Raw genomic sequence first — 17,594 nt, forward strand, 5'->3', positions numbered from 1 at the left:
TCTCTCTCTCTCTCTCTCTCTCTCTCTCTCTCTCTCTCTCTCTCTCTGTCTCTCTCTCTCTCTCTCTCTCCCCCCCCTCCCGCCTCTCCCTTTAGAAAAGGAACAGGCAAACAAACAAAAACCAGAATTTTAAAAACAAAAACCAAAGAAACACACACATAAACAAAACCCATTAAACCACAAAAATCTGAAACCATAATATACAAGCAAAAAGCACTCAGACAAAAAAAATATTCAAACAAAGCCACATGAGACAAAAAAATCATGAGTTCTGTTACAGTTTACTTGATCACACAGTGAAACTGGAGATTGTGTTGTTTACTGGAAAAACTTATTTCTAATCTTGATGTGGCTCAGGCTTAGCACACAATCTTTAAAGCTCTTTAGTCCAAGAGCTTTCTGTTTGTTGTAAACAGGATTAAATAAAGTCAAGCAGAGATCAAGAGGCGGAACAAGCAACCAGTTGTGGAAACAAAGGGAAAAAGACTGAGAGTAAGAGGAAGTTAGGAAGATGCACAAAGAGATGTCCAGGAAGTAGAAAGGAGAGACAGCCAGTTGGAGGGGTTTGGGAGACAGTGTGAATAAGGAGAGCTTTGCTTTTGGGACATTGGCTGAAGAGGAAGATCAGCTGAGTGCTTTCTCTGCCTCTCTGAGCTAGCAGGCTTTTACCTCCTGGCTCCTGAGTCATCTTTGGTAAAAATGAATGACTGAGATTTCATTTAAAACCAAACCAAACCAACCAACCAACCAACCAACCAAACAAACAAACAAACAAAAAAACCAGAGCTGTTTTGTGTTGGTCATCTACTGCTGAGAGTGGGATCTACCCTTAAGTGTGGTTTTGTATTCTGTGAGACTCCATAGGAGACAACTAAGTTTTCCTTTGCAAGCAGTTGTCAGTTGGAGACAGCCTCTTGGTTAGAGCTGGGAGCTTGTGCATACTTCTCCCTCGCTGGGACCTCATCTGTCTTGAGCCTGTGCAGGCCCTGTGAGTGCTGTCACAGTCTCCTGTGTGTCTGGAAGACAGTGTTCTTTGGTGTCATCCCTCCCCCCTTATTCTTGCAAATGGCTTTTGAGGGAATCAACAAATGCCCTGTCCAAGAATGCTTGAAAGGAAAAAAAAACAAAACAAAAAACAAAAAAACAAGACTCTTCAGCATACCAGTGGCATGCCTTTGATTTCCTGTCCTTTTCTAGAAAACCCCTCCTGTCCTGCCCCTTAAGTCCTAGGCCAGCAGCAACGCACAGACCACGTACCTCATTGCACTCGTTTACTTCCGACCACTGAGTTAGCAGCGCTTGCACCGCTGGACTATGGCCATGCATCGCAGCCAGGTGCAAGGCTGTGTTCCCGTCCTGCAACAGAGATGCATTCCAGGTGAAACTGCCTGTGCTGAGGAACACCCCTCCCCAACACTGGGGCACAGTGTAGCTTCTGGAAGCTTTTTCTTTGGTTACAGTTACAGTGCTTCTGTCAGATAGCCTGCATATGAGCTAGTTACATCACAATTCAAAATAGTAACACAGCTACAGATAGGGAGCAACAACAAAAATAATTCTATGGTTGGGGATCACCACATGAGGAACTGTAGTAAAGGGTCAGAGCATTAGGAAAGTTGAGAAGCTCTGTCATAGATAGGCCCTGTCTCCAAACAAAACCCCACCCACCAATCATGACAAGCTATAGCAAAAGTGAATGCATTTTACCACGATTCTCTTGGTAGTAACAATTTAAGAACTCTACTGTGGACCAGAAATAACCTGTCATGGAATCTGCACACTGGTTATTAATCCCCCACACCAACTGTAACTCTTCTTTGTCCTCAGTTAAAAAAAAAAATCTAAGTCCAACTCACCTTGTCTTTTTCTGAAGTATGGAGATTAAGGAAGATAAGCTTTTCAATCATTTCAACGTGGCCCCTCTCGGCTGCCAAAAGGAATGGTTTTCTTCCTCTCTGAAAGTCAATCGTGGATTCTACATTGATCACATACTTAGCAGACAATTGGGAGAACTGACAAGCAGCGAGCAGCATTTTAAGTGATGGGGTGTCTAGGATGGTCATACCATTCTGAACCCTTCTCACGGGAAGGGAGTGATCACTTCTCTGAACCCAAGCCACACCCAGTCTGGGTTGTCATCAGAACTATAAGAAACCCCACACCAACAGTGAATCAGTTCTGTGGACACACGTGCTCAGAAGAGGACCTGCAGAGCACTGGAGCAGCACTGCACCCCAGTCTGACGATCGGACGTCTTTTCAAATGTAGCAAGGACTCCTGAATGGGTCAGCACTTCCACTCAACCAGTAACTGAGAAATTAGCTTGTGCCACACCCTGTTTGAAGCATCTGAGCATCACACTATCTTACCGATAAAAATGCATGACACGGAAATTCTTCAGTTCTTAACACACATGAAGCTCATTCAGATATATTTGGTTAACTGAATTTCACTTTATTTTTCAAGATGTATTTATCCTTAGTTAAGGTATATACACAAACCTGAGTGAATATATGTGTACCATGTACGTGCATGGTGCTCTCAGAGGCCAGAAGAAGCCACTGGATCCCCTGAATCTAGAGTTGAAAACAGTTTGTGAGCCTCCATGTTGGTGCTAAGAACTGAACCTGGGTCCTCTGCAAGAGCAGCAAGTGTTCTTAACCACTGAGCCATCTCTCCAGCCCCTATGCAATCAAATCTGAGGCCATATTCACCGGATGCTGTTTCTAAGAAGCAGTAGATGCACTCAGAAAGCTCCTGAGTGTGGGTCTATTAGACACGGAAAGGAAAAAAAAAATCAGGAACATCCTGCAACTCCAGGGAAAACAGGTGCTTGTATCTGCTTCTTTAAATAGAGACTGTTTGAGTAATAGTGATTTCTCCCAGTTTTCCTGTTGGTGACAGAGACTGCGTTTGCAGTAGTCAAAATATCATCAAGAAAAATGAAAGATGCACAGAAAACTTAATTTTTCAACTCAAGCTATTTTTGAAAAAATGGAAAAGGAAACTGGGTGACAAAACTGCCTAAGATGAATTTTCTTCAACTAAAAAAAAAGAAAGAAAGAAAAGAAAAACTCGGCTTGGCTTAGTGTGCTAACCAAGAGCTTAGCAAGATGTCTTTAATGTAAGGAGTATACAAGATTCCATAAATAGCATTCTGAATCTGTCAGCGAATCGCTAGCTAATAGTGTTTAACAAAAAGATCAAGACCACTGATTGCTTCTTATAAGGAAGAGAAACAGGCTAAAATAGTCCAGTGCGTAAAACCAAATGGAGAACATCTGCTCAGATCAGTCCTGTGGAGATCTGTGTCCATGAATGTACAGAAACTGGGGAAAGAAACGAGCACCAAATAGTTCACATAATTCATAGTTCTTAGGCCACATATATCGTCCACGAGACCTATAGCTCCAGCCCTTCAAAGCTTGAAGGCTAGGTGCTTTCCTTTTTCTCAGGAAACCACAGATGGGGAAAGGGAAGGAACAGATTGGTTGGAGCCACAGTTTTCTGCTTGCAAGTTGGGTTATGGCTGATGGACAAAATCTAGTCCATTTGAAAATGACAGACTGATAGTTACTAGATACAACTTACAACAAATATCCACAAATGGCATCAGCACATAAAGAGCCATATAAACAACATGCAGGGGTTAATCTTGTTTTCAGCTTGGTCGGATTGTGAGGTGGCTAGGGTGTGAGGAACACACACCTATAGGGGTGTCTGTGATGGTGTCTCCAGGCGGGATTTGAGACTGAGGGCTTTGACCTAATGAATGGTTTAATTCATTGATGGATTCAAATTTGGAATAGATCATTGGACACAACTGTGGAAGGTCTGGTTGAAGGCTGCTCATCACTGAGGACCTGTTCTTGGGACCTGTCCTACTACGCTCAGCTGTCCTCCCTGGCCACAGTGGGGAAGCCACATACTCCCTGACATGACGAATAAAATCTCTGAAAACATGAGCTATGATAAAGCTTTCCTCCTTTTACACTGTCCTTTTGGGTGTGTATGTCATAGTGAGAATAAGCCTGAGCAGCACATAAATCATGAAAGGAGTAACACGAGACATTGATTACATGCTAGATGAAAAGGATGTCTTAGTTCTATTGCTGTGAAGAGACGCCATGACCATGGCAACTTTTATAAAAGCAAACCATGGGGTTTGCTTACAGTTCAGAGGTTTAGTACGTTAGTATTATGGTGGGAAGCTTGGCAGGAAATATGGCAGGACAAAGGCAGACATAGTGCTGGAGAAGACTGAGAGTTCTACATCCGCATAGTCAGGAAGCAAGAAGAGCCAGACACTGGACTAGGCTAAAGCCTTTGAAACCCCAAAACTCACACTGAGCAACACACTCACTTCAGTGAGGACACACCTACTCCAACAAGGCCTTACCTCCTAATGATGCCAACCAATCCATGGTGGCCAAGCATCCAAATCTATGAGCTTACTGGGGTCATTCTTATTCAAACCACCGAAATATCATACATCCTACACTATTCATGTACCAACAATTTTATCGTGTGTGTGTGTGTGTGTGTGTGTGTGTGTGTGTGTGTGTGTATGTGTGTATGCGTGCATACAGATATTGTGCTAAGCAATGGAGTAGCCAAGCGGACCAGTAGAGAGGAGTCCTGCAGGGAAGAAAGGCACATAAGCATGTGTTCATATAGTAATGTAGTAGCAGAGATAGCGCTGGGAGCACTACTTAGCGTGATTGTGGGGAGACAAGAAGAGACAAAGCTGCCTTTGAAAGTGGCTAACGTACTGTATCAGGAGATAAAAACACCTATTACCTGATGTCAGCCCATAATCTTTTCCTCTGGAACACCGCCCTTAGACCATTTTGATGTATCTCTTAAGACTCTAAGCCTCCTGCTTCTTCATCCAAGAACTGCATGATTGAATTGGTCACCCACCGTACCAGGCCAGTAAGAGTCAGCCATGGGATTTATTTTCCTAATGTAGTCTATATTTATTGTAAAGCCATCAGCGAGGATGCCTCTTTGCCTCTTGGTAAGTAGAGATAAGGAACACTGATGACAGAGCTTTAACTCCTGGATTTGGACATAACCGAAGCCACTTGGACCTACATGAGACAATAAATTAAAAAAAAAATTGTGATAAATATTTGACAGAAGTTTTAAGGAAGAGAAGGTTTATTTTGGCCCATGGGTGTAGAAGTTTCAGTCCACTGTTGGCTGGCTCTATGGCCTGTAGGCTGTGACAAGATAGAAATGTCTCGGAAAAAGGATGTGCCATGGGCAAGTCACGCACGGCAGCCAGGAAGCAAAGACAAACAAACAAACAAAACCGAGGACCAAGGCACACCTTCGAAGGCACACCCCCACTGACCCACTTCTCACTGGTCTCCCACTGTTTTATTCAAATTCCGAATCCATCATCAACAGATTAAACCAGTGAATAGCTCTGGAGCCTTGGAGATCTAATCATCCCTAGAAATGCCTTCTCTCCTAGGTGTCTCTTGATCTAATCAAGTTGACAAGGAAGATTATAATCTCCAGTGCCTTTGCTTAGTGGACTTTATGTTTCTACTGCTGGAGCCTGACCCAGGGCTTCATGTATGTTACCAAGAAAACTTTATCCCCAGGTCTAAGAAAAGCAGTGGTTATCAACCTACGGGACACTATCCCTTTGGCAAACCTCTCTCTCCCAAAATATTTGCATTACAATTCATAACATAGGCAAAATCACAGTTATGATGTAGCAACAAAATAATTTTGTGGTCGGAGGTCACCACAACATGAGGAACTGTGTTAAAGGGTCGCAGCCTTAGGAAGGTTGAGGATCAATACACTAGATCTTAGGTTTCTGGTCTATAACATTATCATAGGGCTCATTTGGCGCCATCTATCTGGCTGGAGGAACCACAGCTCACTGGCCATCACGTCTTTTCATATTATGCTGTTTACTGAGTTCAGTGCTGCCAACTGCTAGGCTTTTCCTGATGCCTCCTGTCCTGTAAAGTGATCACATGACTCATGTTGGTCATGGTGACTGGTTCAGAACTGAGCATCTGATTCAAACAGGATCAAACGAAATTGCTTGTGACACTTGTGTTCGAGCTTTGATAGGAAAAGATTTTTTGTCTTTGGGTCAAAATCCATAAGGGTAGAAACTGGAATCTGTGAATAGATCCTCTCACCATACCCAGAACACGGAGCACAGGGAGGACTCGAGGCTCTGAGTGACAGCCAATAGCTGCAGAAATAGAAAAAAGCTGGACCCACCATGTCTGAAAACAGCAAGACACACCTCGAGACCTCATTTATAATTCATCAAGTTATCTTTGTTATTCTCAGCCCAGATTAGGATGGATTTTTGTTACTTGTAACAGAGAGAATTCTAATATGTTTATAATATCTATAATATATTTATCAGTTTGGGGAATATAATTCTAATATATGAATATGTGTGTGTGTGGGGGTTCTTTTTCATTACTATACCAAAGGTAGGCTACTTTATAAAATTAAAGAAGTTCATTTGGCTCATGGTTCTAGAAGGGCAAGGTATAGGTCCACATCTGAGAAAGGCCTTCTTGCTTGCAGACTCCTGAAACTTTGTAAGAGTCACAAAGCAAGAGTCAGAGGATGTGTGTTGTCTCTCCCTCTCATAATAAACCTATCAGATTTCAATCATTGAGTTTCTACCCTGATGGCCGTTTCTATCCTGATGGGGCCCAGAGGCCCCACCTTGTAACACCATCGTTAGCTTAATGTCATTAGCGCATGACTCTGGGGATTAAACTCCTGCAAGACTGAAGCAACTAATTACCTTTAAGCCCGAGCAAGGACAAACACTTCTCTAGAAGGATTAGAGGTCTGTTCAATTTTAAAATAGTCCATCTCTTTTTACCCTGGGTTGCTGCAAAGTTTTACATTTTTATATAGCTCAACAAAGTGACACACAATCCACACCCCAAAAAGGCCTAAGACGTGAGAGGTGTTCCAGGAGAGACTGAGTTAGCACAGATGAGGCAGTTAGCTTGCTTTCCAACAGAAGAGCTATGTCTTCGAACTTTGGATGCCCTTTATGGATGTTACCAAGAGAAAAAAAAAAAAAGTAAAGGCCATGTTACACAAAACAGAACGTTCCACATAATCTTTGTCTTTTAAATTCTAAAAGCACCTTAAAGAAAGACGAAATGACAGTACAATGTAAATAATAAGATATAAATCTTTGTTCTTCGCGGAGGTACATATGATTAGGCAAAAATAGCAACAGGAATTTCAGAGCCATATGTATTTTTGAAAATAAAGTTCCTTATCATGTCATTTCATTTTTTAAAGAAACAACCCAACCCATTTGAATTATGTTCTAGCGGGCTTCTATCCAGTGCAGTCTCAGGGGATCTCCTATATTGAAAAGACAGGAAAACTTTCCAGACAAGTCCAAGAAAAATGTCTGACCCAGGGCCTCACGCCTGGAGCAGATCTCTAGGCCTCCTGGCCCAGGATCCTGGGCCTTCATTTAACTAGAATGAGGAGATTCCAGAGTTCTAGCTCCTTGTTGTTTTTCCTTTTGCTCATATTTTTAACCATCTATGTTTTAACTTGATGCATTTACATTTTTTGCATGTAAACAAGTCCGAGAAGTTGAAATAATCTATTATAAATTATTTTATGTTTCAAGTTTAGTAAGGTCACCAAATGCAACAAAAATGTCAAAACAGCCATTAAGCTGGCATTCGAGGTCCCACCAGACTCATCCTTTACCGTGGAATCCTTGGGACACTGCTCCATGGTGTTTCTGTCTACATCCACACCCCACAGCATTTCTCTTGATGGAAAGCACAACTAGCTTAAGGGGAAACCAACAGTGAAGCAGGGCAAGAAACGTGTGCTAGGAGGTCATGAGTGCTCAGAGCTGGAGGTGTAGCTCAGATGCAAGGCGTAGGGGTGGGGCACGGATGCCGGCTGGGTGAGTTTTCTTTACACAGTACGGTTGATAGCTTTGGATAAACACCATCCCAGATACATTTGGCCCATGTATCCATGGGTAAACAAAACTACTCACAGTGCAGAATATTCAGGGGAAAAATCCTGTATCTACTGATCATATAGACATTTTCTTTTTTGTCATTCCCTTAGCCACATGGTTTAATAAATTACCAGCATTATAGTTGAAACAGGTACTGACAGAAATCTAGAGATGTTTTAAAGGGCTCGAGAGCCTGTGTGTAGGTTATGTAAAGTACTACATCATCTTATATAAGGATTTGATCTTCTGCCCATTTTAGCATCCAAGAAGAGTCCTGGACCTAATTTCCTGTGGATACTAAAGGGTGCCTGAACAAGAAAACAGATGCCTTCTCAATCCCCCTTCCACCATTTACTACCACCCCTCCCTGCAAGAGGCTGCTTTTGACTTGCAAAGACTTCCTGGTTAGATTCCGTTAGGCCAGTAGACGTTCTCAACATACTCAGCTGACAGAAGCGTAACCAAACATGTCCATTTCAAACCAATATGCAAACAGCCTTTGCTGCTTCCCTTCTATGCCCCCCTCCCAACGTCAACATTTCTTTAGTTCTAATCACAGATGGAGGCTGACATATGGATTGAAAACATTTAGACTACTTAGCCTCCGACTCCTGGCTCTAATGTCTCTCCTCTGGTAACATCAAAGTGACTTTTAGGGCTGTACAGCTAGGAGAATGTCCCAAAACCCCAGTGTCCGGCACACCCCGAACTCCATCCAAACTCTCTTAAGCCTAGTTAAATCCATTTTGTCTTAAAGATCTCTTCCTGGTAAAGCTTCTCTTGCCAGAGTTATTCTCTTGCTAGAATTATCTCGAAGCCAAAGAAAAAAGGATTTTACTAAACCTGTTAGAAGCACAGGCTCTTTCTGGTGAGCAGAGTCCAGGCAGAAGGCAAAAGGGTAACACTCTGAGCCAGAGTAATCCTGCCTGCACAGTGGGTTTTGTGGAATCTGAAATACCTTTATATGAGTGATAAGACAAAGCCATCACTACCTAATCCTACCTCCAAATGGGCTTCTTTGTCCACTTTTTTTTTATCATTGTGAAATATTCATACCATAAACTGTACCACTCAGATCATTAGTAAGTGCATAGCTCAGAGATACTAGGTTTAGTCATTCACTGTTCTGTGTGTGAGAGTGCACGTGGCATGGGACACAGGTGCAGGTCAGAGGGCTTGTGGGAGCTGATTTTCTTCTTCTACCACGTGGGTTCCAAGGATCAAACTCCAGGTATCTAAGGGTTGGTGGCAAGTGTCTCTTTACCCACTCCACCATCTCAGCAGACCTGGACCAGGTACCTTTACATCATTCTGCAAGCATCACCACTGTACAATTCCATAGCACTTTTCATCTTTTGGAACTGAAATTCTGTACCCAGCAGACAACAGTTCTATTTCCTCCCCCAGTCCCCAGCAAGCTCCATACATTCAGACAGCTTAGAAAAACAGTATATTTTGTCTGTTCCTGTTAATCCAGCCTTATTATAGGAATAAAAATCAGCTCTGAGAGTCTTCCCTATACAGCCCAGTGTACCTCTGGGCTCATTCTCTTGTAGTCCCCACACCTAAGGCCTCTCGGTGAACTTTTGGCTCTACCTGGCACTGAGATCCTCAGCCTTCTTCTCAGCAGAGCCACAGGAGGAGAAGGAACAAGGGCACCACAGGATGGCAGACATGGTAAACAGGAAACTCATGAAGTAGGAAAAGCTGGTGGTACATGCCTAATCCCAGCACTCTGGAGGCTGAAGCAGGAGGATTGCAGGATCAGGAGCAGCCTGGGCAGTTATAGCAAGCTCCCATCTCAAAAAAAAAAAAAAAATGAAGAAGAGGAAGAGGAGATGGCTGCTGAAACCTGCTTCTGCCTCTGAACGCATCAGCCTATCTGCCCCTTCCTATTCACCACTGTCTCCCACAGAAGAATCAAGAGTGCACTGTGGTGATGTATGTGCCAGGCCTGTGGGGATTTGAATAGGAATCTCCCCATAGACTCATGTGTGTGAATGCTTGGCCCATGGGGAGTGGCACTATTAGAAGATGTGGCCTTGTTGGAGGAATCGAGTCTCTGTGGGGGCACACAGTCTCTCTCTGCTGCCTACAGATCAAGATGTAGAACTCTCAGCTCTTTCTCTAACACCAAGTCTACCTGTATGCTGCCATGTTTCCCAGCATGAAGATAATGGACTAAACTCCTAAAACTGTAAGCCAGCCACAATTACATGCTTTCCTTTATAAGAATGTCCATGGTCATGGTGTCATGTCACAGAAATAAAACTCAAACTAAGACAAGGTCCTAGGCCCGTCTCTGAAGGGGTGCACAATAGTTACTTTCCTCTGTGCCTAGCACATTAAGTCACAGTCATAAGGTAAACCTGGTCGTCTTAACCATTTACAAAAAATAAAAATGTACCTAGACAAATATAGTAAGAACATTATAGCCCATGGTTGGTTCAAATATATTCTAAAAGGGTCAGGCACTGTAGAATAAAGCTTAGGCACACATTTTGAATACTGATGGAGGTGGATGGTGTTCAAACCGTGGCCAAGATGAGGAAGTGTAAAGAGAAGGAGTTTGGCTGCTGTCTCTCTGATTTCTCTTCTCCCCACATGCAGAAGCCTGGGTCACTGCCAACAGAAACACTTTCCTCCTCCCCTATGGTCTATAGGAGCTGGCTACAGTCCAAGCCTGTGTGTGCTTGCTGCTCTAGCACCCCACCCAGGCTGGATGAAGCCAAGCTGATAGGGAATACCCAGGCACACCTCATTGGGCTGGTTCAGGTCCTGCAGATGCAAGTCTTGAATGAGGTAATCCACAATGTGCAGGTTATTGTTCTGAGCTGCCAAGTGGAGAGCGTTCATTCCTTCCTGAGTAGAGTCAGGATGAAGGAGTAAGTGTACTTACCTCAGCACCCCAGAACCTCCCGCCCCATCACTGGTGAGGTGAGAGCTCAGACCCCAGAGCACCCACATACCTACCTGGCTCTTGGCTCTCTGGTCTGCCCCCGCTTTCACTAGCATGAGCATGATCTCGAAGCTTCCAGACCAGGCTGCAAGGTGAATTACTGTCAAGCCATGCTTCCCCAAGAAGAGAGAAGTAGAGAGAGAACCCATTACTCAATGAATCACCACACTCTCTCTCCGCCAACGAAAACCTAGGTGATACTAGATTACTGAAAAATTAAGAAGTACACAATTTAATATGTAACAGAAGTGATATTGCAATTCTATGGGAGATGTATAAGTAATACCAGCTCAAGTGGGTCTCCACCTGAGGAAATAAAGTGAAATGCAGCACCACAGTCTACTAAAAAAAAAAAAATTATACAATACACAACAGCACAAGCACAAAGATAACTAACTGTACTGGAAAAATACAGACTATAATGTGCACTCTCTCTAGAGTTAAAAAAGATAAAATAGAACAAAAACCAATTAAACAAATGATACTTTCAAAACCCTATCATTAGTTAAAAAAAAAAAAAGACTGGATCTCTAATATGTGAAATGTTCTTACAAAGCACCATTAACAACAAAAGACAAACCATAGACAAGTGCACAGATAAGAGTGGTTTCCTACAGTACCAGAAAAAGTGAAAAACACTACTGTCTAAACTAACTGGCAGTTCTATTTAAAATCAAAATATGCTCTTGGTCTCTTGGCTCTCGGCTCCTCTCTCGTTCTCCATCCCCCTCTCTCCTCTCACGGGCTGGTTTAGTCTGCTGACTGTGTTTAGCCTGGACGCTTCCCTCTGCCTGCCTTCTCCCTTACATCTACAATAAAACTCTTCTCTACAAACAAAAACAAATCAAATCAAAATATAATCATCCACCCACCTCTGGGACCTAAAGTTTTACACACACACACACATACACACACAGAGATGTCAATTATATCAATGAGAACTGGAAACTAGGTATATATGATCATCTACATGGAAAAGTTGCATAAATTATGAAATCATTTTATCATGCCATGCTATCATAAGTCATGAATTAAATCAATAAAATGAACTTGAAAACATCTTTGTGAACTTTGCTAAATATGGAAAATAATATATAAAGTTCACTTATTACCATTGTTGAGGTACATGTGTGCATGCATTGTGTATGTGGGAGTGGTAGACACACGCTGTGACACACTGTAGCGATCAGACGATAATATTCGAGATGCTAATCCCAGCACTTGGGAGGCAGAGGCAGGCGGATTTCTGAGTTCGAGGCCAGCCTGGTCTACAGAGTGAGTTCCAGGACAGCCAGGGCTACACAGAGAAATCCTGTCTCGAAAAACAAAACAAAACAAAAACAACAACAACAAAAAAAAGAAGCCCAGGGATCAAACCCAAGGATCAGGCTTCCACAGCGAGCAACTTTACTCCCTGAACCGTCTTATTGGCCTTAATTTCATTTTTATAATAGACAAAGTAGACAAAAACCTCTTATATGCAAATGTATGTATTTATATCTACCTCTGGGTATATAGCTGCAGGATGGTGCATAGAAATATTGACAGATATATTTCGATGCAGTTAGGATGGGCTGAGAGTGTAGAAGTAAACATATACTTCTCAGACAGCTAAGCCAAGCCACTCGAGTAAAGAAGAGTGTGCCAAGAGAAGAAAACAGAAACGATACTTTTATAAAGGATTCCATTCCCAGAGAAGCTATCCAAAAACTCCCACAGAGGTCTCCGTGTGTCTAAAGGAGTTAGACTGAGAGGGTCATCTCAGAACTTCCTGACCTGTGGGAAGTTGCACGCTCAACTGCTCAGCCAGAGAGTAACATGGAAGAAAACACATAGCCGACAGTTAACACTGGCTAGTTCAAGAAGGTGACATCAGGAGGCAAGGAGAAACTGATCCAGGCACGCAGCCCGTGCTGAAGAAGCCATGGAGACCAGGAGGCCTGATCTTTTGGAGCAGCCAGAACTAACTCAGAGTCCAGTCACTCACACCACTGCCAGGAACTATAATATTGCTCAGGCTAGTTAACGCTCAGTTGCAGCTCCACATTCTAGATTTTTCTGGTTTTGAGACACGGTCTCACCAGGAAGAGCAGGTTGGCCTCGAGTTTGCCACACTCCAGCCTCAGCCTCCTAAATCCTGGGATTGCAGAAACCTTTCAGCCACACTCAGCTCTCTTGTTCCTTATCTTTAAGGTCACATATATCCCTTTCTGTTTCCTTTGTTCCTATTAAAAAGCAACCCATGTCTTCTGTACAGACTTTCTACTGCATCATCTATGCTTCAAATGATGATGGTTTTGATCCAGGACACAGGCTTGTTAGATGCACATATCTGAAAACATAGCCAGTAAATCAGGGTCTGTAGGCCTCTCCTATTTGTGATGTGTATAAGCCCCCTGGTGTTTCTTTGTCTGCTCCCAGCTCTGTTTAGGTGTCCTCATATTCTGAAGAGAGTTCAGGTTGGGAGAGTGAAGGAGCAAGTCCCAGTTTATTACCGTGTCATTCTAAATCAGCGCCTCTTGCCCAGGAGGGATTTGTTTCCAGGGGACAGCTAGAAATATCTTGGGACATTTTTGACAGTCATGTGTCAGAGGCGATGTAGACACCTAAAGAGCAGAGGCCAGGCATGCTGTTGAACACTCTGTGACACACAAGGCTGCCCCACAACAAGGAACTGTATGATCCCAAATGTCAATTCGTCAACTAACACTTCTTTCTGCTGGGAAACCCTGCAGTAAATGTACCTGCTCTGTCAAACCTACAGCTCAGCTGCCACTCTGCATAGAGACTTTGTGAATGTCATATTTAAAATTCCAGTACACAGTACGCTTAGTAACTTCTGCGCTCTTCCTTTTATAAGGAACAGTGATCTATCATGACCGATGGGGTCTTCTTGTGCATTAATGACAATCTTACCAGTTCATGTAGCATCCCATGACAACCACTGCTGTATTCAGTAATCTAAATCCAGCTTTACATATGGTCCTGTTTGGGACAGGCAGTAAAATCACATAGCAATAGACAATCTCTTTTCCCTAAGAGACCGTTTCAAATTTTGAAGCAAATAATCTTTTAAAAATCCGATTGTAAAACCTAAACATCGAGAATCCAAGCAGCAAACAACTTGAGTTTCTGAAAACACAAATTCCTCCAGGAGCCATCATTTCTCAGAGGCATGAATCACCATGTACAGACATACAATTTCCCCAGAGGACCCTCCACGCCACAAAGCCTTCTGCTGTGGAGCTGACAGGCTCGAGCCCATGACGTGGGTGACCCTTGGTTCACATGCTTTTCAAAGTATAAAATGCTGGGAAGTTGCTGGTGACCTATCCCCATAATCAGTCTAGTCAAGGTGATAATGTCCTCTGGGAACAAGGACTTTCCAGAGAAGCAGCACTACGGACAACTGTCTATCCTTATCTTCTGAGTATCTGGAGTGTTGTCCATCCTGGATTAAGAACCTCCTTTTATTTAGCTTATCTGGAAGCTCAGGGATGCCACCCACCTTAATCCTTCGTGGTTGGGCCTGGCGTCTGACCCTGGGCCTTTGATGCCTTCAATGGTACTGTTCTGTTACAGTGTTTACCTTGGCTCCCCAGTTCAGCAGCAGGATCCATAGGACCAGGACCATGTCTCACATGCCTCGTATATGTATTATACCCATATCAAATATAATCATCTGGGATACTTTTAAATCATGGATTTGTTTGGTGTGTGTGTGTGTGTGTGTGTGTGTGTGTGTGTGTGCAAGTGTTGCATGTAGAGGCCAGAAGCCAACATCAGGTGTCTTCCTCAATTGTTTTCCACCTTAGGTTGTCTGTCTGTCTGTCTGTCTGTCTGTCTGTTTATTATCTCTCTATATATCTATCTATCTACCTAGACAGGGTCTCAGCATGTAGCTCTGCTCTGTAGAGTATGATTCCAGCTAAGATAGAGTGTCTTCCACCCTGTCTCTACCACCCAGAGCAGCTGAAGTCTCTGGATAAAATCCATCTATCAGAGGATTCTGGAATGCGAAATGTAATAGGCAGACTGAGGAAGGTCACTCAAACTCAAGAGCACCAGTGATACTGAGGGAGGGTTTCTGCTGTTTTGTTTTCCTAGAGGCTTGAGGTAGTTCCAGTTTTTGACCAGAACATAGACAAGAAGGGACAGAAGGAAGCCACTGAGGAGGAGAAGGTGGCAGAGTCTCCCCTTGCTGCTCTCTTTGTCCCTGGCAGCTTAGGGAATGTGGGCATGGTGTATGTGTAGGAGGGCACAGAAGGTGTGTGTAGAGGACACAGAATTGTGGACAAGAAGGAGGTTGTGTGTACACTTCTAGACTGTGCCATGAGCCCATGTGGATTGACTCTTAACACTGTGACAACAGCTTGGGGAACTGAACTCTGGTGAAGACTATGGTCTAGGCTCAGATTGGCTCTGGGGACAAATCTGAACTGCACTGGAAAACTTTTGGAAACTGAAGTTTCAAAAGTTGTAACAACCTGGCCGTCCTTGTGCAACAAGCAGCACGCCATCTCAACCAATTCCTGCTCTAGACTAAAATCAGCTCAAGATGGAACTCGTCCGTCCTAATCTGTTTTACGTAGCTGTAATGAGCCGTGATAACAAGCCAGGTAATTAACAGGAAGAACAGAACAGGTTCCTGGGTCTGAAGGCTTAGAAGCCTATTTGATGAACTGCGTTATAACACGGGGTGGGGAACTCACCTTATCAGGAACCCTGCCTTGAGAAAATATTAATCTATTCAATGAGGGCACAGTGCCATGAGCTACTCATCTCTGAAAGATCTCATTGCTCAGTGCTGTGGCTCCAGGCACTGTTTCTGCTCCATGAACTACAGAGAACATGCTGAAACCATAGCAACACCAGAACTAAATGGAAACACAAGACTATAAAATGTTTAGAAGAAAACTATGAGAAACTCGCCATGGCTAGGCAAATCATCCCTACATATGCATAATATCACTATCAGGACTCCTTTTAAAAAATAGGAACAGTAAGCCAGGCATGGTGGCACATGACCAAATGTCACCCATGTCATGGTTTTGAGCTTGCCAACTCCACAGCAAAAGACTTCATGACATGGAGGGTCCTCTGGGAGAAACGTACATCTGTACGTGGTGATTTACTATTTAGGAATGATGGCTCTAATAGGAGTTTGCAGTTTCAGAAACTCAAGTTGTTTTCTGCTTGAATTCCCACCATTCAAAAAATAGAGAGAGGTAAGAGGGGCTCTGTGTGAAGGCCAGCCTGGGCTACATAGTGAGGTCCAGGTCAGCCAGCATCATATGATGTCTCAAAACAAAACAAACGCCAATTTTTTTACTTCATTGAAATTAAAAACTTCTGCTCTGTGAGCACTGAGAAGGGAGTCTGCAGATATGATAAAAATCCCAACTAGCCGGGCAATGGTGGCGCATGGCTTTAATCCCAGCACTTGGGAGGCAGAGGCAGGAGGATTTCTGAGTTCAAGGCCAGCCTGGTCTACAGAGTGAGTTCCAGGACAGCCCGGGCTATAAAGAGAAACCCTGTCTCGAAAAACAAAACAAAACAAAACAAAACAAAACAAAACAAAACAAAAAATCCCATCTAACATTGGACCTGTTCTCAGAGTATGTAACAAATACTTAAAATGTCACAATGAGAGAATACTTTAAAAGAAAATAAAAGAATAATCAAGCCCAGTTCTTAGACATGTTCAAAAGATCTAGCTGGGGATGGAGGTTGGTGGTAGAAGGCTCTGTGTATACGTGAAAAGCTCTGGTTCCCATCAGCAGCACAGATGTCACAAATGATGACCATGAGTGGCAACAGATGAGAAGACACTTGATGTCATTTGCCAGTGAAGAAACACAACTCAAACCAGGGAGATGCCTATGTTCTGAGTAGGATGGCCAGAAGTGAGAGAGGAAACCAGGCAATAGCAGGCAACCATGCAGGTGCGAAGCAAAACTGACCTCCTGCACTGTTGGTGAGGATGGAAACATCCTGGTCTCCCAAGTCCACAGCTGGTGTTCGTATACACACTCCTCACTGACCCAGCAGTGTCATATACCAAAGAGAGGAAAAAGTTACACTTGCAAAACCATGCAAGAGTGTTTGCAATGGCTTTACTTTGTGTGCACATAAGCATACATAAATGTTTATGGTCCAAGGTAGATTGCTGGCGTTTTTCTTTATTGCTCTCAACATTATTTCTTTAGATAGTGTCTCTCAGTGACCTGGAGCTCAACGTTTCGGCTCTGCTGGAGGAAAGGAAGGCAGGATCTACCCAGCTCTGTGACTCTTGCTCCCAGCATCATCATTATAGGTGTGTACAGTCATGCCTGGCATCTTGTGTGGGTGCTAGTCATTATCTGCCATTGTATAGCTATCTGGGCCATTTCCCAGCACTGGTACCTACTTACAATAATAGCCAAGTGGAAAAAGCCTCTGGTCCTTCCAATGGTAAAAGGATAAACTGGGCTACATCCATGAGCAAAACGACTGCCCTGTTAAAGGATGTGCATGTGTGAGCGGGGTGGGGCTGGAGGTGAGGTGCTCAGTGCTTTGATGAGTGACAGAAGCCAGCCTCAAAGATTATATGTCATATGTTTTCACACAGATGTCAGGCCCTATCTAAAA

The 17,594-nt window shown here is 43.4% G+C and overlaps 1 protein-coding gene across 2 annotated transcripts in view; it reads right to left on the bottom strand.

The window, feature by feature from the left end:
• Positions 1–17,594, bottom strand: part of Ankdd1b (ankyrin repeat and death domain containing 1B) — a 55,762-nt gene that overhangs the window by 28,422 nt on the left and 9,746 nt on the right. For both annotated transcript variants that reach the window (XM_028760174.1, XM_028760173.1), the window contains 4 exons: positions 10,979–11,077; positions 10,763–10,867; positions 1,857–1,955; positions 1,258–1,356 (listed from right to left, as the gene is read on the bottom strand). In XM_028760174.1, coding sequence (XP_028616007.1) covers positions 1,258–1,356; positions 1,857–1,955; positions 10,763–10,867; positions 10,979–11,077 — 402 coding nt within the window. The remainder of the gene's footprint in view (positions 1–1,257; positions 1,357–1,856; positions 1,956–10,762; positions 10,868–10,978; positions 11,078–17,594) is intronic.

Source organism: Grammomys surdaster, unplaced genomic scaffold (assembly GCF_004785775.1).
Source record: "Grammomys surdaster isolate TR1022 unplaced genomic scaffold, NIH_TR_1.0 126391, whole genome shotgun sequence".
Classification (NCBI taxonomy): Eukaryota; Metazoa; Chordata; class Mammalia; order Rodentia; family Muridae; genus Grammomys; species Grammomys surdaster.